This window comes from Staurois parvus, unplaced genomic scaffold, assembly GCF_062004578.1.
Source record: "Staurois parvus isolate SC_StPar_1 unplaced genomic scaffold, SC_StPar_1.0 ptg000389l, whole genome shotgun sequence".
In the NCBI taxonomy this organism is placed as follows: Eukaryota; Metazoa; Chordata; class Amphibia; order Anura; family Ranidae; genus Staurois; species Staurois parvus.
In genome coordinates, this window is record NW_028318185.1 from 2,321,607 (window position 1) to 2,345,973 (window position 24,367).

Consider the following 24,367-nt stretch of genomic DNA (forward strand, 5'->3'; position numbering starts at 1 on the left):
TGCTGGTCTCATTCCAGCATCCTGGTTTTGGTTGTGATACATTCTCCCTGTCTGTCTGTCCACTTGTAAGTTGATTGATGTGGCCAGCCTCTGTGTGGAAACCTAACCTGGTTTGAACCATCCAAGCCTGCGACCTCATGCTAGTAATGTTTCGTTAGTAACACGTGCTCCAAGCTCCGTGTTTGTCTGCCCTGTCCCTGTACCTGCTAGCTTGGATTCCTTCGTTGCCGATTTGGGATCGGATATCGACTACTCTCTGAACTCTGCCTGCCTTTTGACTACAGATTTGACCCTGACTATTCCAAACCTTGCTTGCCTTGTACCTTGACTGTCATTGAACCACTCTGCCTGTCTGTCAACTGCAGGCACCTGTTTGCTGTGTTCAGTTTTCACCTGCCCCAACATAACAGCCAGGCACTATAGCACTGTGTACCCATTACTCATTCAGCTGGGGGGTGGTACTTCGGGGCCTCCCACCCTCAGACCCACACAACCACTGGGCCAGGGTTGTGGGGAAAAGACCTACCCCAGCATGCGGAGGGCTTGTGGCCTGGTATGGTTTGGAGGGGGGCCACTCTACTCACCTCTTTTCTGCCTGCTAGGCTGCACACTCAATGAATGAATGATAAATATCTGCTTTGTATTTTTGGGTGGAACCACACACTTCTTTTTGTATTGACACCCCCCCCCCCATCAAAGATAAGAGTCTGGTATAGATGAAGAGAAGCCCTAGCTGTTTTTTAAAGACATTGAAGCAACTGAGAGTCATTATTTACTGCCAATTTAAACTGCCTTTTTGGAAATGTCAGTATTTCTGCAGTAGATTGTATACATTGTACGCCACTTCACAGGCAGGTTGAAGGCATCCCCCCCAGGCATAGAATTTTGCATTTTTAATTATTTTCTATTAAAATCACTGCTTCCTGCCAAAATTTACATTTTCTCCAGGTCAGTGCCCAGCCCCCAGTACCATTTGCTTGACAATACCTTGCCTATTAGCCTAGAAAATAGGCATTACTGATTTTTAACATGCTGCTCCCCTTGACTTCATTGGGGTTCAGATTCAGCACATAAACTTCAGTAAAGTTTGCATACCTGCCTCAAACCCAACTCAGGTATGTTCAGCTCATCCCTAATCTACAACTTACTGTTCACACCAAGGTACTATGAAGTCTAGATATAATCATTATAGGTAGGGGTTCCTTGAATCTTGAAATGCATGTCAATTGTTCTTCAGTTTAGAAAGAATGCGAAAGCTAGTCTAAGCAGATTGTATGTGTATATCAATAGACTTACTAATGCTTCATAATCAATGAAAGATTTATTGTTGAATAAAAAGTACTCACTTGACTGTGTGTACGCATGTACAGACATTTTCTGTCCTTCTGTTGATGGTCTCAATTGAGGTAGGAGAGGATCTATAGAAAAATAATTAAAGCTTGAAAATTCTGAGCCGTTCGTATTGGAAGACTTCTTTAGCTGCCTTATAAAACAGTTTTTGGTTTTCCACATTTTTGGTCTAGCCATTAGCTTAATAAAATGAATGCACATTGTTTTCACTTTAGGCCAACAGAAAAGTAAACTGCTATTGTCATCAACATTATACATATCATTAATATGCCTGAATTAGGGAGAGAGTCCAAAACTCTCCAAAAAATCTAAATCTAGTACAAATGCTTTTTGAGTTGGTAAAACAAACCAAGAAAGAATGATGAAAAAAGTGCTACAATTCAATACAACATCCAAAAAATTAACCATTATTGATGTAGGCAGTGATTTTGCTAAAAGTGATTTGGCTGCAATCTAACCAACTTTACGTTTGCTGAAAGTTTGTCAAAATTAGCCTCATATTTCACCATGGTATAAATGGCTTCTGAATTAACCTTCTGCAAACTGCTATACTCACAAATTTAAAACCCAAACAGTTAGGCAGCCTTCTAAACCACAAACTGCAAATTTCAAGCCCAAATTTCAAGCCCATTCCTAGATTGTAAGCTCGAAAGAGCAGGGCCCTCGAACCCCTCGTGTATCACATTGTATTGTTTTCGTACCGTCGCATGTATTGTCCCCCTTTGTAATGTACAGCGCTGAGCGAACTGCTGCCGCTTTATAAATACTGTGTAATAATAATAATAATAGTAGAGAAACTAGGAATCACCAACTTAGTATATCAATCTACTTTAAATGGGCAGCAACAGAAATGTTGTCAATATAAACTCAAAACATATTTTTTCTTTTAATAGAAAAAAAATTCACTTAGAGGTGTACTCGCTTTGGTTGCCAGCGATTTAGACATTAATGGATATGTGTTGCTTTATTTTGATTGGACAACAAATTTACATGTTATACAAGCTGTACACTCACTACGTCACATTGTAGCAAAGTGTCATTTCTTCAGTGTTGTCACATGAAAAGAGAGAATCAAATATTTACAAAAATGTGAGGGGTGGACTCACTTCTCTGAGATACTGTGTATATATATATATATGCACTATATTGACAAAAGTATCAGGACATCTGCCTTTACACACACATGAACATTAATGGTATCCCAGTCTTAGTCCGCAGGATTCAATATTGAGTTGGCCCCGCCCTTTGCAGCTATAACAGCTTCAACTCTTCTGGGAAGGCCGTCCACAAGGTTTAGGAGGGTGTCTATGGGAAGGTTTGACCATTCTTCCAGAAGCACATTTGTGAGGTCAGGTACTGATGTCGGATGAGAAGGCCTGGCTCGCAATCTCTGCTCAAAATCATCCCAAAATGTGTCCTATCGGGTTGAGGCCTGGACTCTGTGCAGGCCAGTCAATTTCCTCCACCCCAAACTCACTCATCCATGTCTTTATGGACCTTGCTTGGTGCACTAGTGCACAGTCATCTTGGAACAGGAAGGGGCCATCCCCAAACTGTTCCCACAAAGTTGGGAGCAGGAAATTATCCAAAATGTCTTGGCATTTTGATGCCTTAAGAGTTCATCTCACTGGAACTAAGGGTCAAGCCCAACCCTGGAAAACAACCCCGCACCATAATCCCCCCTCCACCAAAGGTTACACTTGGCACAATGCAGTCAGGCAAGTACCATTCTCCTGGCAACCGCCAAACCCAGACATGTCCATCGGATTGCCAGACAGAGAAGCGTGATTCGTCACTGTAGAGAACACGTCTCTACTGCTCTAGAGTTCAGTGGTGGCGTGCTTTACACCACTGCATCCGACGCTTTACATGGCACTTGATGATGTAAGGCTTGGATGCAGCTGCTTGGCCATGGAAACACATTCCATGAATCTCTCCACGCACTGTTGTTGTGCTAATCTGAAGGCTACATGAAGTTTGGAGGTCTTTAGCTATTGACTCTACAGACAGTTGGCAACGTCTGTGCACTGTGTGCTTCAGCATGCGCTGACCCCGCTCTGTCATTTTATGTGGCCTACCACTTCATGGCTGAGTTGCTGTTGTTCCCAGTTGCTTCCACTTTGTCATAATACCACTAACAGTTGACCGTGGAATATTTAGCAGCCAGGAAATGTCACGGATGGACTTATTGCACAGGTGGCAATCCAATCTTTCACAAATTTTTGTAGAAACAGTCTGCATGACTAGGTACTTGATTTTACACATCTGTGGCCATGGAGGTGATTGGAACACCTGAATCCTGAATCGAAGGGGTGTCCCAATACTTTTGGCAATATAATGTATGTGTGTGTGTTATGTATTGAGAGTATAGCTTACATAATGAAAAGTGAAAAGTAAAATGACTAAATAATAAGTGCAAGGAAATCCTGAAACCATTATGGTTAACTGGAAACCTTCCAGCTTATAATGAGTGGTACTTTATAGTAGTAAACTGTGTCGCCTATCGATGCAAGTCAGGTCAATGAATAGATGATCCATTTCAACGTTGAAGCTTCTATTGAATTAGTTTCAAACTTTACAGGTGGATTAGATAGCAGAATTTAATTTTTGTTGAAGTCATCACATATTGCTGAAAACCACCATTTTTGGGAACCACATATACACTGCTCAAAAAATTAAAGGAACACTTTTTATTCAGTGTATAGCATCAAGTCAATGAAACTCCTGGGATATTGATCTGGTCAGTTAAGTAGCAGAGGGGGTTTTAATCAGTTTCAGCTGCTTTGGTGTCAATTAAATTAACAACAGGTGCACTAGATGGGCAACAATGAGATAACCCCCAAAACGTGAATGGTTTTACAGGTGGGCCACCGACATTTTTTTCCCTACTCATCTTTTCTGACTGTTTTTCACTAGTTTTGCATTTAGAGGTCAGTCTGGAGAAGCCATGGAGAACATTATGCTGCCTGTAACATCGTTCAGCATGACTGTTTTAGTGGTGGGTCAGTGATGGTCTGGGGAGGCATATCCATGGAGCGACGCACAGACCTCTACAGCTAGACAATGGCACACTGACTGCCATTAGGTATTGAGATGAAATTCTTGGACCCACTGTCAGAACCTACGCTGGTGCAGTGAGTCCTGGGTTCATCCTAGTGCATGACAATGCCTGGTCTCATGTGGCGAGAGTATGCAGTCAGTTCCTGGCAGATGAAGGAATTGATACCATTGAATGGCTCCTACACTCGCCTGACCTAAATCCAATAAAACACCTCTGGGATGTCATGTTTCAGTCCATCTGACGCCGCCAGGTTGCACCTCAGACTGTCCAGGAGCTCAGTGATACCCTGGTCCAGATCTGGGAGGAAATACCCCCGGACACCATCTGTTCTCTCATTAGGAGCCTGCCCTGATGCAGTCAGGCATGTATACAAGCACGTGGGGGAAATACAAACTACTGAGGACCATTTTAAGTTGCTGCAATGAAATTTCAGCAAAATGGACTCGCCTGCTGCATAATTTTTTCACTTGATTTTCGGGGTGTCTTTTAATTCAGTCCTCTGTAGGTTGATAATTTTCATTTCCATCAAATGATGGGGCATCCTTACATTCCTAACTCATTACCCCGCCCATGTCAGTATAGATCTCCAGCATGATGTTTTTCCCCATTGAAAAGTGTTCCTTTAATTTTTTTGAGCAGTGTATAATTGTCACCACAGAGAAGATTGTATACATTTGGATCTACTTGTAGTACTATAACATCAATATAAGCAGTGTGTAGACAGGAAAAGTTCAACACATTGAGATTCCCAGCTAATGAGTAGTTGAAAGAAGCTCCCCAACCCCCAGGAGACATTTACAGCCAATTGCACCCTAAAAACCACCAAAAAGCACCTTATAGCAGAGGTAAGGCATGGTGGGGATGACCAGCATTTGACATTGCATTTCTATGGCACACTTATGTTTGGGAGTACTCTTCTTCAGTGCTGGGAGGTTCAAACTCCCTACATCCACCATGCCCCCACAGGTGCCATGTCCTTCTGTTCATCTTGTGAGTCCACAGTGTTTTTTCTTTGCTCATTTGGCAGGCACTGATGATGTATCTCCTGCGAATGCATGCTGGGATTACATTATCTTGGCTCCTGGTTTCATTCCCAGCAACTTTTAGGGAGCTAAAATATGTTCATGTCATCAGGGTCTAAAGATGGAGATAACCTATACTGGACAAAACTGCAGATGTAAATTAAGAAAATTTTTGACTGGATGAGTGAACATTATTTAAGGTCCTCTTTGCCAGCTAGCTGCTGAAAGGCTTTATTAGGTACACCTTGCTAGTGCCAAGAAAATCTCCCCCACACCATTACACCACCACCAGCCTGAGCCATTGATACAAGGCAGGATGGATTCATGCTTTCATGTTGTTTACTCCAAATTCTGACCCTACAATCTTAATGGGTCAGGGTCAGCAACCAGTCTGCCATTTCTCCTCTGATCTCTGACATCAACAAGGCATTTTCCTCCACACAACTGCCGCTCACTGGATATTTTCTCTTTTTCGGACCATTCTTTGTAAACCATAGAGATGGTTGTGCATGAAACTCCCAGTAGATCAGAATTTTTAAAATACTCAGACCAGCCTATCTGGCATCAACAACCATGCCATGTTCAAAGTCACTTAGTAAATCCCCTTTCTTCCTCATTCTGATGATAGGTTTAAACTTCAGTAAGTCGTATTCACCACGACTACATGCCTAAATGCATTGAGTTGCTGACATGTGATTGGCTGATTAGCAGTTTGTGTTACCAAGCAATTGAACAGGTGTACCTAATAAAGTGGCCAGTGAATGTATTGTTTAATTTACATCTGCTGTTTTGTCCAGTATAGGTCATTTTCAATCTTTAAGCTCTGATGAGAGAATTTCTTAGGCCCTCAAAATGTGCTGGCTTAAGCATTTATCCTAATTCATATTGGAGTAAATAAATACCTGGACAATTAGTTTCTGGAGGTGAATGTTAATCACAGATCCATTCAGGCACAAGTCAAGGGAACTGTGGAAATCCTTTGCTGTGGAAAAGTTACCAGCCGAAAATCCAAATACTCTATCCAAATACCACCTTAAATTCCCATATTGATAGGATAATCCTAGGGTTCCAGCGCCAATCTTCCTGGCTTCCCAAGTTTTTAATTATTGTCTCTGTCCATACTGCAAATTTTCCCTTACTTTCCGTCAGGTAAAACCATTGTTAGAAGGACAGGAAGCAAATGGAAATCCCTCTAAGGGCTTCTTTTGACAGGCTTTTGTTTGCTTCAAGCAGGTTTTTGAGGTTGTAAGGAGATCACCTGCAGGTGGAATGCACACCTCAATGAATTATGAATAATCTTAGAAGTGCCTCAAACTGTTGTCAAACTGATGCCAATCGTGTGCGCTTAAAGCCTGTCAACACAAGCCCTTATGGAGGCCCAGATAGCAGTAAAACCCAACTATCACCAATATAGTATAATAATAAATAATAATAATAATAAATGCCCCCATCTGTAGATTTTTTCCCTCTATTCCTATTCTAGTGACAACACTAAACTTTAGATTTTCCCTCACTTGCTGGAGGAAATATGGCCACCAGGAAAGAGTGAAATATTTTGGCTTTACTGTATATTCATGTTAATAAAATTAAATACTGCTTACCCACAAAGGTGATAGGCACTGAAGGAACATTTTGCTTCTTCCCATTTGTTAATTGTGACCACAAAATCCTTTTTGTTGTAGCTTCATTTTGTTTCTCAAACAGCTCACTGTCCACTCTTAGGGGAGTTACAATGACAGGAATTTCATGTTTAGGTGGAGTTATTTTTAATGGGGTACGCATGGCAACCACAGTTTCAGGAGATCTATTCAGAGTTGTGAGCCATGGTGAAGGACCTTTTTCCATTATAATTTTTTCAGTAACAGAGACAGCAATTTTTTGTTGAGTTTTTTCTGTCCAAAGGGGCATTACAGAATGTGGTCTTTGTAACATCTCAAGAGCAGCAATTGTTGTCCAGTCTGGTAATTTATGTGACGATACCTCTTGAGTTTTATGGGTTAAAAATGATATACTGTGTTCTCTTAAACCATTTTGTGGTAGTAAGGATATTTTGTCAGAATGCGGGTGGACTTTTTGTTCAATGGTTTCCACCATCAAAGGTAGTTTAGTAGGAGCAATTTTGTGTTCTTTTAAAGGCAATCCATGCACTAATTGAGGAAGCTTGGTGGAAATCTGATTTTGACCCTCCAAATTATATTCTTGAGTGGCATCTTGTCTTGTCTTTGAGATAGCAGGAATATCCATTGGGATTGTTGTAGGAAACAATTTCTGGATCGATTCATTATTTTCTTTGAGTTTTATTGTGATAACTTGGTTACCAGTGGCTTCTACAGGAACACTTGGAGTAGCTAAATGGAAATACACAATATTTTAAAAAAGCATAAAAGGTGTGCATACCTTAAATCCCAAAACAAAATGTAATATATTGCAGCTTACCAGTCCTTAAATGTGGTTGCCAGTGCTAGGGCAGGTCATCTAGTTCCCAGGGCAAAGCTAACAAACTGACCCTCCCCCCACACAATGTGTGAGCATTATGTCTCATCAAAAAATCTCCTGCACAACCACCCCCTCCCAAAACATAAATTCCCTCTTCAAGGAGACATTCTCCGCAAACAAAAATGAAAAAAATGCCCCCTCTTGCCAGTATAATCTTGCCTTCCTGCACAAATATTTGCCCCCAAATCTCATTGCCAACTCAATTTCCCCCCCAATACCTCACCCCTCAAAAATCACCCCTCCCAGCACAAATCCTTTACGCAGTGCCACCTCCTAGCACAAATCTGCCCCCCCCATCTCCCCTCCCCTATGTGCAGTACCAATGATACTCAACAGAGCCAGCATTGTGGGAGCCTGTCCTTTCATCTCTCAGTTAAGCTCAGATAACAATGACATTTTAAGTTGTTATTTTCATTAACCGCCAGCGTAAGGGGGTCCTTCTCCTACTGATTACCAATCAAGAGGCCCTTCTTCTTGCCATTAATATTAGAAGGTCCTTCTCCAACTGGCCACAAGTATAAGGAGGCCCTTTTCCTACTGACTACCAATGTAAGAAGGTCCTTCTCCTACTGACCACCAGTATAAGGTGGCCTTCTCCCACAGACCACTAATATAAGAAGGTCCTACTCCTATACTTATACTGACCACCAGTATAAGTTGGTCCTTCTCCTACTGACCACCATTGAATGGGGATGTGTTTTGGCTGACCACTGTGATGGAATATTGTTTAAGAGTTCATTAACAGACATTTATTTTTGTTAAATGTATTTTGACAGAGATGCCCACAAGACTTCTATTTAATCTAGTGTCAAAACTGTTTTCTTAAGTTTTAGATAAGACTAGGGGGTTTAGAGTAACTGTTTAAACCCCTTTAAAAGTTTTGTCCCATCTGTGTCATGTTAAGGAGGCATCCTTTTAATAGAGTAGTAGAGGAAAATTCCCTCTTAGCATTCACAAATCTCCATTGGCAAATTTCCCCTCACCTATGGTGAAAGCTATAAAAGTTTAGATTTACCGTTACTTTTTTTTTCTTTACTGTGGGGAAGATTCACTTTGCCTATTTGGTGATTATTGTGTCTAGGACAAATAGAAAGGGTATGGAGTGACACAGACAGAAATAAAAACCTGATGGTAATCCTTCCACAGAAATCCAAAATAAAATAAAAAAAACTTTTGGCTTCAGATTTAATTTAAATTACCATTTCCTTTGTCCCCTTACGACTATGGGAGAAAGGTGTGCAGAACCTACAGAAATACGCATTTTCCATCCTTTAGAGAATCATAGATTGGTCTTGCCATCATTAGCTCAGAATGGGTCCAGATTGAATAAATCTCAATGCAATGCTCTGGTTGACCTACCATAACTCACTCCAAAGGAATGGCCACATCAGTAACCCCATATACAAATACCCTGCTGTTTCACAATAAAACATTTATCTCCCAATATTCCCCCCCCCCCTTCCTTGTCAATCTCCTATATCCCATACTGTACAAACTGGTGCTCTCTACAGGAACTCACTTTTCTGGGCTAAAAAAATAGATGTGTTTGATAAGCACAGTCTGGACCATGCACCTTAAATTTTTAAAGGCTGAGCATCTCTGAATTTTTTTCAGGAGCCTTTTTGTACCTTTTTTTCCCCAAGCTAAGTTAGATTTCTGGAGCCAGACACAATTTCAATATTTTTTCAGATCTCGGATTGTTATAATCTTGTTCATGCTCTGATCTCTTTCAGGCAGATATGTATAGCAAGTGAGCACACTAAATGAAACCTTTCTATTTTTTGCTGAATATTTTATGAAGCTGACTTTTTGCTCTTGCTTCTCCTGGGAAAATATATTGGTTGCACAACAGGAATGTTCCTCTAGAATCAAGTACTGCCTGGACCTTGAAGAAGGGGACATACCCCGAAAGCTTGTCCTCAAAATTGTATGTTGGTGCAAATAAAAAAAGTATCACGTCAGTACTCAATTGTTTCAGCCTTCAGAATCAAGAAAGCATGTTCATGAACACCCTGGTCCTCTTGGGTGCAACTTTGTCATGCCCTGATTACAGACCTTTATTAAGATAATCCCCTGGAATCTAAAGTATCTATCTACATATCTATCTATCTATCTATCTATCTATCTATCTATCTATCTATCTATCTATCTATCTATCTATCCTCATATCTGTCCTCATATCTATCCTCATATCTATCCTCATATCTATCTATCTATCTATCTATCTATCTATCTATCTATCTATCTATCTATCCATCCTCATATCTATCCATCCTCATATCTATCTATCTATCCTCATATCTATCTATCTATCCTCATATCTATCTATCTATCTATCTATCTATCTATCTATCTATCTATCTATCTATCTATCCTCATATCTGTCCTCATATCTATCCTCATATCTATCCTCATATCTATCCTCATATCTATCTATCTATCTATCTATCTATCCATCCTCATATCTATCCATCCTCATATCTATCTATCTATCCTCATATCTATCTATCTATCTATCCTCATATCTATCTATCTATCTATCCTCATATCTATCTATCTATCCTCATATCTATCTATCTATCTATCTATCTATCTATCTATCTATCTATCTATCTATCTATCTATCTATCTATCTATCCATCCATCTATCTATCTATCTATCTATCCTCATATCTATCTATCTATCCATCTATCTATCTATCTATCTATCTATCTATCTATCTATCTATCTATCTATCTATCTATCTATCCTCATATCTATCTATCTATCTATCTATCTATCTATCTATCTATCTATCTATCTATCTATCTATCCTCATATCTATCTATCTATCTATCTATCTATCTATCTATCTATCTATCTATCTATCTATCTATCTATCTATCTATCTATCTATCTATCTATCTATCCTCATATCTATCCTCATATCTATCCTCATATCTATCTATCTATCTATCTATCTATCTATCTATCTATCTATCTATCTATTCTCATATCTATATATCTATCTATTCTCATATCTATCTATTTATCTATTCTCATATCTATCTATTTATCTATTCTCATATCTATCTATCTATCTATCTATCTATCTATCTACTTAAGTTCTCTTAGGAATGCATTTATTCAAAATGGTTTCCTTTCTCTTTCATCCATCCTACACTGTTAAAAAACTATGAAAATGGTGCAGCGCTGCTAATATTCATTAAGACAATGCATACGAAGCAAATAAAACAACACAAGTGAATCAACCCCCTTAGTGACAGCATAAATAGCATATATCAATCACTGGTGTCAAGGTGCAAATTGACACACACTTAGTAAGTGACTAAGGGGTGATAAACAGTCCAATATGAGCACACAGGTGAGGAACTCTTCACACGTGGATGTGTCATACGTGCCACAGGAATCCCAAAACAATCTGAGTGCCCCCTCACCTCCTTGCAATGACCTCAAGGGCCAACCAGCTTTCAACAGATAGTCAGGCAATCTCCTGTTGATCCCTTCAGTATGACCGGAATGATGGTAACTTTAGCCAGACCTCTTCCACCGCTCCAACGACACCTCTATCTTCCACTCAGAGACATAAACCAAACAGGTTCCATAGTGCAATATATCCAATTTATTAAATAAAAACAAAATACCCACTTACATGTAGGCAAACGATCGCACACAGTAATCGGCTGTCCTCCTGACATGCGGCTTCATGGAGTCCCAATATGGCGCGGACGCCGGAAGTGACGTCACCGCGTCCCGGAATAGACAATGAACGTACCAACGTGTTACGTCACGAATATCACGTGACTTCATCAGGGTGAACGCCCATAGTCTCACTCACCGCTTATATTGGCTGCCTGGGTGTCAATCAGCTTAAGAGACAACCCCCGGCGGCCATATTCTTGGAGTCTCGACCCATGCAGACACTCCCATTCAGTCACAAAGGGACTGATCGCAACTATTAATATATTGTATAGGAAGACAAATATCGGTGGCTTTATTAACAATTAAAACCCACCCAACATCCCCAACCACTAAATGGAATAAATCGGGGCATAATAGACCAATAAATATGTAATTAAAATATAATTAAAATATGTAATAAATTAAAATAAAAATACATATATCTATATATACATAAAAATATATATAAAATATATGTATACGCCTGTAATTCAACTCCATGTAAACACTCCATGTCTTGAGTATACATTCAAAAAACCTACCAAAAATACATATATCATAATATATCATAATAGCCAGATAGATCAAATACAATTATATATAAAAGACAAAATATAAAAATAATTTTCAAAAATCACTTATAAAACAATTCAGGTCGAATTCAATATTCAGGCCTTTGGGAGCTTGTGTATGCATTGTGTATATCCACCGCGACTCGACCTTACTAAGAGACCGCACCTTGTGACTACCCCTTCAATGGCTCTTGTATTTTTCAATACCCCAAAAAATTAAAGACGAGGGGTCTTTATTATGACACAAAGAAAAATGCTTTGAAACGCTGTGTTTTGGATAACCCTTTTTTATATTCTGAATATGTTCTCCAATTCTTTTCCACATGGGTCTTTTAGTTCTGCCTATGTATTGTAACCCACACTGGCATTGCAACCCATAGAGTACCCCTTCTGTCCTACATGTTATAAAATCACGAATCTCATATCTTGTACCATCCACCTTGGACTCAAAAAATTTCCTTTTTTTATTTTGCCCTTTAGTTTCCTTACACGCACGACATGATCTACAGGGAAAAAAACCCTTTTGGTCCAGAAAGGTGACCCGTTTATCTTTAATTGGGGGATCTACAACGTTTTTTACTAACCTGGTCCTTAAGGTCGGTGCCTTTCTATAAATAAAACGCGGTTTCTCAAAAATTATATTACTCAGACTAGGGTCTACCCTTAAGATAGGCCAATGTTTTCTAAAAAATTTTTCGATCATTTTATAATGTGTATTAAAATCCATAATAATTGGGACCTGATCCACACTGTCCCTACTATTGGCCATCTCAGTTTTCTTCCCCTTGTCTTTTAATAACATTTCTCTCTCCATATTTTCAACTACATTCATTTTATTAACAATATGCTCTCTTGTATAACCTTTTGAGATAAATCTTTCCCCTATCATCCCTACTTGTTCCTTATAGTCCTCTATTTTGGTGCAATTTCTCCTGAGCCGTATAAACTGACCCTTCGGAATATTAAATAGCCAGGAAGGGTAATGACAGCTGTCACTCGGAATGTATCCATTCCTATCTACATTTTTGAAAAAAGTTTTAGTGACCACAGCACCTTGTTGTATACCTATATTCAGATCTAAAAAATTTATATTGGAGTTACTATATTCCCATGTCAACTTGATGTGTTTGTCGTTATTATTAAGTTTATTGCAAAAGGCCAGTAGGGAGTTGGCATCTGCCTTCCATATTATGAACATGTCATCAATATAGCGTTTAAATACCAGGAGCTCTTTAGGGGTTTGTTGGTAAATGACCTCTTCCTCCCAGAGGGCCATAAACAAATTGGCCACACTGGGGGCAAACCTCGCTCCCATAGCAACCCCTTTTACTTGTTTATAAAACTTATGTTCATACCAAAAATAATTGTGCGATAAGCAGAAATCTAAACATTCTATCAAACATTTTCTTTGCTTCCACTTAATGTCACTAAATTCTCGTAGGGCCCATTCTACTGACTTGATAGCTTCTTTATGTCCAATAATCGTGTACAAAGAAGCAACATCTGCACTCGCAAGATATATATCACCATGATCTTTATCCTTAATTTCATGGAGGACCTGAATAAGGTGCTTTGTGTCTCGTAAATATGACCTTGATTTTTTTACAAGGGGTTGGAGAAAGATATCAATGTACTGGCCCAACCTGGCCAAAATTGATTGAATCCCATTCACAATTGGTCTCCCCGGCGGACAGACCGGATCCTTGTGTAATTTCGGAATGGTATAAATTACCGGAATCCTACAAGATTCGGGGATCAAAAACTTAGACTCCTTTTTGTCAAGTATTTTTTTATCGGTACCTTTCTTAATCAATTTCATTCATTTTTTCATATACAGTTGGTACCCGGTATTCCCCAGCAGCTAAGATGGAAGTTTTCCAATTTATTGAAAATAGATCCCTAGATTTGGAGGATATTTTCAAACATACAGCTACTGGAAAAAATAGTGATTTAGATTCCCATTATAGGAAATTGGGCCATCTCATGGAAAAGAAAGTGGCTATATGGTGGGATATGGTCACTTATGAAAGGTATTTAAAAGAAAAATTGATCCTGAGGAGACTTAGATGGGATATACCCATTGCAGATGGTCTTGTAGATGAGGATTCTGTTAGTGAATGGTTTGAATTTTTCCATATGAAAGGGCTGGAGTTGGTACAATTCCTATTAAAAGAAAACAAAAGAAAATGAGGAATCTGGAATCGCAAATTAAAGAAATAAGAGATGCTATTGAGTCATTTAAAGATTCGTCTGAAATGGCAGAACTTACAAAAAGGCTAAATAAAGATCTTGAGAAGTTGGATCAAGAAATAAAATATAGAAAAGGCAAGAAATACCAGCGTGATTATCATGATTTTAAAAAAGATCAAGTGTTCAAATGTCAATCTTCGGTTAATGACATTGAGAATGCATCGGTTAATACCACCCCTGTTAAAGTGAAAATGGAGACACCGAAAAAGTCTACGTTAAATTATGAGGGTATGAATAGGAATTTCAATAACTATACACCTAGACATCCCACACCAAACAATGGGTGGAGACCACCAAATAGAGGACCACCCCAAAAGAAATCTAAGGGAGGTGGTAAAGGGAAGGGATGGAAACCCTACCCGTATAGGCCTAATCAATATCAAAGAAACGGACCCAATTATTATCCTAGGGAAGATTATTATAATAGACCAGAATTTCCCTATAGGGATGACTATAGGACACAAGGGAACAGAACACCTAGGGAGTATTATCAGGAAAGAGGGAACCCTTACCCGCCTAACAGAGGAAGGAGTCCCGTACCTGTATATAATAAATATGAACCACTAAATTACGGGTACTCTGAGCAAGATTTTTTAGAGAGAAGGTGGAGGGAGAGGAGTTTAGAAATGGAAAGAAGGAGAAGCCCCCCAAAAGGAGAGGGTGTAGAGCCGGGAGGAAGAAGCAAAAGGAAAAGAGAAAATTAGGAGAGGGGGTTTTCAATTTGAGTGGGGTACCTCTTACTAAAGAGGAATTACAGGTCCTAGATAAGGGTCTCAAATATGCCCCTCCAAAACCAGTATCAAAATTTGATGTATATGTAGACATTCAGAAATTTATTAGGAGGTTGAACATCAAAAAGTATTTTTTGGGCCTACCAAAAACCCAATCAAGTGTTGCGAAACCTAATGATGAGTTTGCCCATTCTAATTTAAAAAACAAATCGTTGTTTAATCCACAAGTTTCCAATAATAGCCAGATAGAAACTTTTAAGAAAATGGTCGTTTCTGATCTAGAACAATTAACTATTCCCAAAGTTGGGTACAACATGGGTATTAATATAGGAATTAAAAGTCTCTCCAAAAGGGATAATCTAGTAATTAGACCGGCGGATAAGGGGGGAGGTATAGTGGTGATGACTAAGGAGTATTATCGTACAGAGCTAGAAGGGCAGCTTAAAGATTCCACCACGTACCAAGTGCTTTCTAAAGATCCTACCTTTATTTATAAGAAAGAGCTGGGGAAATTGATTAAGAAAGGTACCGATAAAAAAAATACTTGACAAAAAGGAGTCTAAGTTTTTGATCCCCGAATCTTGTAGGATTCCGGTAATTTATACCATTCCGAAATTACACAAGGATCCGGTCTGTCCGCCGGGGAGACCAATTGTGAATGGGATTCAATCAATTTTGGCCAGGTTGGGCCAGTACATTGATATCTTTCTCCAACCCCTTGTAAAAAAATCAAGGTCATATTTACGAGACACAAAGCACCTTATTCAGGTCCTCCATGAAATTAAGGATAAAGATCATGGTGATATATATCTTGCGAGTGCAGATGTTGCTTCTTTGTACACGATTATTGGACATGAAAAAGCTATCAAGTCAGTAGAATGGGCCCTACGAGAATTTAGTGACATTAAGTGGAAGCAAAGAAAATTTTTGATAGAATGTTTAGATTTCTGCTTATCGCACAATTATTTTTGGTATGAACATAAGTTTTATAAACAAGTAAAAGGGGTTGCTATGGGAGCGAGGTTTGCCCCCAGTGTGGCCAATTTGTTTATGGCCCTCTGGGAGGAAGAGGTCATTTACCAACAAACCCCTAAAGAGCTCCTGGTATTTAAACGCTATATTGATAACGTGTTCATAATATGGAAGGGGGATGCCAACTCCCTACTGGCCTTTTGCAATAAACTTAATAATAATGACAAAAACATCAAGTTGACATGGGAATATAGTAACTCCAATATAAATTTTTTAGATCTGAATATAGGTATACAACAAGGTGCTGTGGTCACTAAAACTTTTTTCAAAAATGTAGATAGGAATGGATACATTCCGAGTGACAGCTGTCATTACCCTTCCTGGCTATTTAATATTCCGAAGGGTCAGTTTATACGGCTCAGGAGAAATTGCACCAAACTAGAGGACTATAAGGAACAAGTAGGGATGATAGGGGAAAGATTTATCTCAAAAGGTTATACAAGAGAGCATATTGTTAATAAAATGAATGTAGTTGAAAATATGGAGAGAGAAATGTTATTAAAAGACAAGGGGAAGAAAACTGAGATGGCCAATAGTAGGGACAGTGTGGATCAGGTCCCAATTATTATGGATTTTAATACACATTATAAAATGATCGAAAAATTTTTTAGAAAACATTGGCCTATCTTAAGGGTAGACCCTAGTCTGAGTAATATAATTTTTGAGAAACCGCGTTTTATTTATAGAAAGGCACCGACCTTAAGGACCAGGTTAGTAAAAAACGTTGTAGATCCCCCAATTAAAGATAAACGGGTCACCTTTCTGGACCAAAAGGGTTTTTTTCCCTGTAGATCATGTCGTGCGTGTAAGGAAATTAAAGGGCAAAATAAAAAAAGGAAATTTTTTGAGTCCAAGGTGGATGGTACAAGATATGAGATTCGTGATTTTATAACATGTAGGACAGAAGGGGTACTCTATGGGTTGCAATGCCAGTGTGGGTTACAATACATAGGCAGAACTAAAAGACCCATGTGGAAAAGAATTGGAGAACATATTCAGAATATAAAAAAGGGTTATCCAAAACACAGCGTTTCAAAGCATTTTTCTTTGTGTCATAATAAAGACCCCTCGTCTTTAATTTTTTGGGGTATTGAAAAATACAAGAGCCATTGAAGGGGGAGTCACAAGGTGCGGTCTCTTAGTAAGGCCGAGTCGCGGTGGATATACACAATGCATACACAAGCTCCCAAAGGTCTGAATATTGAATTCGACCTGAATTGTTTTATAAGTGATTTTTGAAAATGATTTTAATATTTTGTCTTTTATATATAATTGTATTTGATCTATCTGGCTATTATGATATATTATGATATATGTATTTTTGGTAGGTTTTTTGAATGTATACTCAAGACATGGAGTGTTTACATGGAGTTGAATTACAGGCGTATACATATATTTTATATATATTTTTATGTATATATAGATATATGTATTTTTATTTTAATTTATTACATATTTTAATTATATTTTAATTACATATTTATTGGTCTATTATGCCCCGATTTATTCCATTTAGTGGTTGGGGATGTTGGGTGGGTTTTAATTGTTAATAAAGCCACCGATATTTGTCTTCCTATACAATATATTAATAGTTGCGATCAGTCCCTTTGTGACTGAATGGGAGTGTCTGCATGGGTCGAGACTCCAAGAATATGGCCGCCGGGGGTTGTCTCTTAAGCTGATTGACACCCAGGCAGCCAATATAAGCGGTGAGTGAGACTATGGGCGTTCACCCTGATGAAGTCACGTGATATTCGTGACGTAACGCGTTGGTACGTTCATTGTCTATTCCGGGACGCGGTGACGTCACTTCCGGCATCCGCGCCATATTGGGACTCCATGAAGCCGCATGTCAGGAGGACAGCCGATTACTGTGTGCGATCGTTTGCCTACATGTAAGTGGGTATTTTGTTTTTATTTAATAAATTGGATATATTGCACTATGGAGCCTGTTTGGTTTATGTCTCTGAGTGGAAGATAGAGGTGTCGTTGGAGCGGTGGAAGAGGTCTGGCTAAAGTTACCATCATTCCGGTCATACTGAAGGGATCAACAGGAGATTGCCTGACTATCTGTTGAAAGCTGGTTGGCCCTTGAGGTCATTGCAAGGAGGTGAGGGGGCACTCAGATTGTTTTGGGATTCCTGTGGCACGTATGACACATCCACGTGTGAAGAGTTCCTCACCTGTGTGCTCATATTGCACTGTTTATCACCCCTTAGTCACTTACTAAGTGTGTGTCAATTTGCACCTTGACACCAGTGATTGATATATGCTATTTATGCTGTCACTAAGGGGGTTGATTCACTTGTGTTGTTTTATTTGCTTCGTATGCATTGTCTTAATGAATATTAGCAGCGCTGCACCATTTTCATAGTTTTTTAGTTTATGGTATATTGGTACATAGTAGGTGTTAGCAGCTTTTATTACTATTAGGGTCATCTAAGCGCAGGGGTTCTTTCATTCATCCTACACTGTTAACTCTCTTTTATCTCTACACCAGTGTTTCTCAACCTTTTTTTTTGGCAAGGCACCCTTTAAAATTATGGACAGTCTGGAGGCACCCCATTCTACAATGTGAAAAACTATTTTAATAGTTTTGTGTAACACAGCAACATCCACACATGTAGGACACCCAACATTAGAGGTGATTTTTTCTTCCAAAGCAAATACACTTCTGCACACTGGTACTGACTAGTATTCCAATGTTTCTCTTCTCCCTCAGTTTGTATCCATCACTGAGCTAATGTGACCCCAGCACTGATGGAGAGGGGCAGGGGAGGGTAAAACTAGGATGTTGTGTGGGCAGCTGACATCCTTCTTATCAACTGATGATGTAATTGGTTGTCAGGACGCCAGCAGCTAGAAGGTCGTAATGGTGCACAATGAAAACCTGTGGCTTTGTGTAACTAAAAGGCAGGATTGTTCCATCCGCTGGATTGTATACAAGTTTTGGGCAATTTTTAGACATCTTGCCAAGGCACCCCTGAAGAAACCTCAAGGCACCCCAGGGTGCGTGGGCACCCTGGTTGAGAAAGGCTGGGCTACACTTTCTTCACTCTCATTGTTCACTTTCAGCTATCCCTTCTCCGCCATCTCCACGATCCCTTCCCCTAACATTGGTTTTGGCGCTCACCTTGCAATGTTGGTGTAGTTGCTCATCATATAATTCCATGATACAATATTGACATGCATCATATTATGGATGATACTGGATCCTCCCTTTAATTTTTTTGTATCTATTTTTTTTTTCTTTAAAATTAAGAATATTTAAACAATAGAAGTATATTTACACTTACTTCTTAATGTCCAGAGTTGTGTGGGAACCTTCATAATAAGTTCTGCATTTTCAGCAGATGTGATAAGGTTAGGTAGAACTGTCTCTACATCTGTGTGAGAAAAAACAATTTATTATTTACTATGGGGATGCAGCGGCTGCATGAACACTTGCCCTAATCTGACAGGCTTGCAAGTGAGCATCCTGAGTGCACACTATCTGCAGACCGATCTGGCAGGACAGGAGACCTGATCTTTACCTGCTGCAGTTTCACTTTCACTTAGCTTTCATAAAGTCACGTGACAGGTCAAAACACATTAATTTCAATGGGTGCCACCTTAATCAACGCAACTCAAGTCACAGCATCATAAAAAAATTATTCCTGCACTATGTTTCTGCAATTCTGGTGCAACCTGAGTGCCACAGACTGCAATGCTAAATCATAAAAGATGCAAGCAAGTCGCAAGGAAGTTGCAAGCAAGTTGCATGAGTTTTTGGACCCAGCAGTGTGAACCAAGCCTTAGGGTTCATGTACACTGCAGCTGATAAACTGACATTCAGGAGCTTTTCTGCGTTTTTTTCAGCAGCCCCTGAACTCACCCTAATGTTTTCCTATGTGTCCATGTACACATTGCCGTTTACAGTCATTTACAGGCATTTGAGTTTACAGTCGTTTTTTTGAATGCAGAAAACTTGCGTTCAGCAGTCAATTTTATCAGCATTTAAAATGCAAAAGACTTGTAAACACGGCTAAATGTGTCTAAACGCGGCAAATCGCATTTATAAGCATTTGCGTCTGAAAATTTTTTTTTTAACTCTTCCAGTTCCCAATGCTGTCCAGAGCCTTTTTTCATCATGAAAAATGCATGCAAAGCGTTTTCAAGGTACTCAGATGGACAAAACACTGAACACAGGATGTTCCTACCAAGCTTGGCACACATTGTAATGACCAATTCACACCTCAGACCTCTCCCACCCTTGAAAACAAAAGATATGTTAATGACCATTCACACCTCAAATTCCTTATGAAGACCCCATGCCAGGTGGCCTTAATGACTCCCTCCACCAGACACCTTTCCCACCCTTGGAAACAAAAGAAATGTTAATGAGCAACTCACACCTAATTATCTCAACACATACTGCTGTCTCTGCTTCTACTCTCTGAATTTCGCTGAAACAGTCTGAAATAGTTAATAATTTACAGTCGTTTACAGGCAGTTGCGTTTACAGTCGTTTTTTTGAACGCACCAAACTTGAGTTCAGGAGTAGATTTTATCAGCGTTTCAAACGCCAAAATGCTTGTAAATGCGGCTAACCGCGTTTATAAGCGTTTGCATTTAGAAGCGTTTTTTAACTGTTCCATATCCAGATGCTGTCCAGAGCCTTTTTTCATCATCAGAAATGCAGGCAAAGCGTTTTCCATGTATTCAAATGGACCCCCTACACCAGCGCAGTCAGTTCCAGGTTTTGCGTGAAGGAAACAATGGTAGAACGTGCCGCATTATGCTCATGATATGATCCATAGTGAATACAAACAGAAACGACAGGTCATCTCAACACATACTGCTCTCTCTGCTGCTGCTCTCTCTATTTCTCTCAAAATGTCTAGAATAGTTAATTTTTTACTATTTTTCAGTGCATTCTGGGCGTTTCGGAAGGTCTCCCGATGTTATCTTTAAAAAACGCTTCTAAACTCAAACACACATAAACGCGGTATGCAAACACAGCTAAACAGACTTTTTTAAACCTACATTTTCCAGCAGTCAGTTTCCATCGTTCAGAAGAGTTTTCCAAACGTCCCGTATACATGCCTAACAGGTCCCCTCCCCTTCTTCTCTCCCCTTCTGTCTGCATGTTCCAACTGGTTGGCGCTATGTGCTGCTTTTCCTTTTCCCAACCTAAGCTCTGTTGCACAAAATATTGCTGTTAGGTCAAATTCTTACACTGTTTGCTTTTTTAAAGCACATTTAATTACACATTAATAAATATATAGCTGCATTAATTTTTACCTTTTGTTTTGCTTGGTGTTAAACTTTAAGGCATGTTTTACAATTATGTGCTTATACACTTAAGTTTCCCTTTAAAACCCTGAAGACCACCCTAGCCTGTGTGGGTTAATAATAAATATGATGAAAATAAATTGGCTTCTACTTCACTACAGCAGTTTAATGAGCTGTTTTCTGCTGCGCTCGCTTGATTACATGATTGACAAATAGAAGTGGTTTGAGAAATACAAAGAATACGAACTTATTGAGATGAATGAGCAATTAGGTGCAGGGAACAAGCAAGCTCAGCTGTAGTTATCATGTTATTATTTATGAAATTGAAATGTTTCATGTTTATTTTTCTCTCTTCCAGAAAATAATGTCTCCGGTATAGAAACATATTAATTAGTTATCCGAAAAATAAATAAATAAAACCGAGATCACTTACCAGGAATGGTGGAATTAGAACGGGGGAAGGTAATATTTACAACGGGCATCTTTTCTGTCAAATACCACAAGTCGGATAAATTTCTACCTAATGAAAAAAAAATACATTTTCGTAAGTTACATGACAATCTCCCTGTCCTCGGCTCTTGTATTCGCTAATTGTATTTCAGTTACCTGTTCTGCCTGTCATAACACAGAAATAGATGCAATCTGATTCATTGCTCTGGCTTACTGAAAGAAAAAAGACATTGCTTATTAATCAGGAAAAACAACCTTGTCCCGAAACATTAGAATTCAATATTCGGTTAATTTCATAAGTTTTATGTTAAGAATAAATCTATTGGAAAGTTTGAGCAAGAAAGAAAAAGTTTTACTGTTGCAACAAGAGACTAAAGAGAAAGTAAAGCCCCAACTTTTTACCGGAAATTAGGAAGCAATGTGGAAGGGTTAGATCCTCTATTAGGATTTTATTGCCACATGTGTCCCTGCCCACTTTGTAGAGTGCTGCTCCAGACTCCAGTCATCCTCCCCAGTTTGGGGTTTGACAGGTGCTAGTCTTCCCTCTGACCAAGTGAATCCTTCAAAAAGAAACTTTATTCCAAATCTGTTGTCCGACAACTCATGGGGCCCCTGGGCAATAGGGGATCATGGGGCCCCTATGTCCTTGCCCAAACTCAAAAAAGCCTATGAAAAAGGTACCAGGGGCATCTCATGGGGCCCCCTACTGACCCCGGCCCTCGGGCAATGCCCGAGTTTCCAAATGGTCAGACCGCCCCTGTGTCTGACTGTCCATGCCCATAGTCACTCTAAAACATTTTACCCTGATTGGGCCTTGCCAAGATCCTAGATCTTAACCTGTGGCTTCTGCTGTGTCTGGCAGTGTCACTTCTTGCTGAGCCAACTGAGATTTTGGATGGTGCCCTGCCTGATTCCTTAGAGCACCTTAGCTTGTGTCTTGTTTCTTTTGAACCCTTTGCTCCCCCACCATTAAAGAGAAAACAGGTGGTGCACACACCTAGTACATTATCCAAGATTTATTGTGAGGAGTGAAAAAATAAAAACATACTCACAGATGAAGCACATAGAAAAATGACGATGGCCACAACGGCAGGCAAGGTGTTCTCACTGTCGGTGCGGTCAAATGGCTGACGCGTTTCGGGGACAAATCCCTTTCCTCAGAGCTAATGACCAGCCTCTGATGCAGATGTGTAATGAATGGAAAGTGGGAGCCTTGCTGGTGATGCGATATGTTTTTATCTTTTCACTCCTCACAATAAACCTTGGATAATGCACTAGGTGTGTGCGCCACCTGTTTTCTCTTTATCCAGTGGCTGATTTCCCCGTCTGAGGAGGGCTGCACCCCTGAAGCATTTCCTTTGGTTGTCGCTGTCCTGGTACCCTTGGCTTCCCTTTTGGCTGTGCATATCCTGGAGAGTACATACGATACCCCCACCATTAACTTCCTATTTACCCATGCCTAGGCACTTCCTGTTTGCCAGATTATTATGCTCTCTCCAGCCAATATCTCACTCTTGTCACTCCTGCTGCCATGTGTATCTTTGCTACCACTTGTTACTGAACTTTGGCATGTTCCTTGACTACACATCTGCTTGATTCCAACCTGCAACCACTTGTTACTGACCTTTGGCTTGTTTTAGCTTGTTTACTGACTATGCTTCGGTTTGATCCCTACCTGCTCTATCTGCTACTGGACCCCTGCTTGCTCACCTGTTGGTGAGGTGATCCTGAGGACCGCAATCTGGTCCTAACATGCAGCAAAACCCATCTCCAGCATCAGGAACTCTGGTGAATACTGATTAGTGCTTAGACCCTGCACCTTAGGTGAGCCCACATCATTCACCAAGATGATCTACTTCTATTCGTATCCTGCTAAGCCAGTAGTTCTCAACCTGTGGGTCGCGACCCCTTTGGGGGTCGAACGACCCTTTCACAGGGGTCCCCTAAGACCATCAGAAAACACATATTTCCGATGTGTAAAGAGCAGCTACTGTGTAGAAAGCAGCTGCTGTGTTGAAAGCAGCTACTCTGTTAAAAGCAGCTACTGTGTTGAAAGCAGCAGTATTGGAGGTAAAACGACACTCATGACTTATAATTACTGGGTAAATAATTTTATGGTTGGGGGTCACCACAACATGAGGAACTGTATTACAGGGCCGCGGCCTTAGGAAGGTTGAGAACCACTGTGCTAAGCAGTAGGAGCCTCTCTATTGTTATAGCTACTGGTCTCTGAACCTTATTCCTGACTGTAACAGGCCTTGTAGAACATTACTACACTACACAGAATACTACAACAAGAAGTGATGTGATCAGAGTGGCGCAACAGAAAGAAGACTGGCTTTTGAGCCTGGAACCTGTCAAACCCTAGACCATGGAGGAGGAGTGGAGTCTGCAGCGGTGCTCAGTGGAGTGGTTGCTTCTTCTTGCAGTACACATTCACTTAGCAG

At 39.8% G+C, this 24,367-nt stretch overlaps 1 protein-coding gene across 1 annotated transcript in view; it reads right to left on the reverse strand.

Moving 5' to 3' along the window:
- HHLA1 (HHLA1 neighbor of OC90) overlaps nucleotides 1-24,367 on the reverse strand; it is an 85,474-nt gene that overhangs the window by 37,340 nt on the left and 23,767 nt on the right. Inside the window, exons 7-11 of the mRNA XM_089685934.1 lie at nucleotides 22,077-22,133; nucleotides 21,904-21,990; nucleotides 19,493-19,582; nucleotides 7,035-7,781; nucleotides 1,347-1,418 (exon numbers count right to left, since the gene is read on the reverse strand). Of these exons, the coding sequence (XP_089542060.1) occupies nucleotides 1,347-1,418; nucleotides 7,035-7,781; nucleotides 19,493-19,582; nucleotides 21,904-21,990; nucleotides 22,077-22,133 (1,053 nt within the window). The remainder of the gene's footprint in view (nucleotides 1-1,346; nucleotides 1,419-7,034; nucleotides 7,782-19,492; nucleotides 19,583-21,903; nucleotides 21,991-22,076; nucleotides 22,134-24,367) is intronic.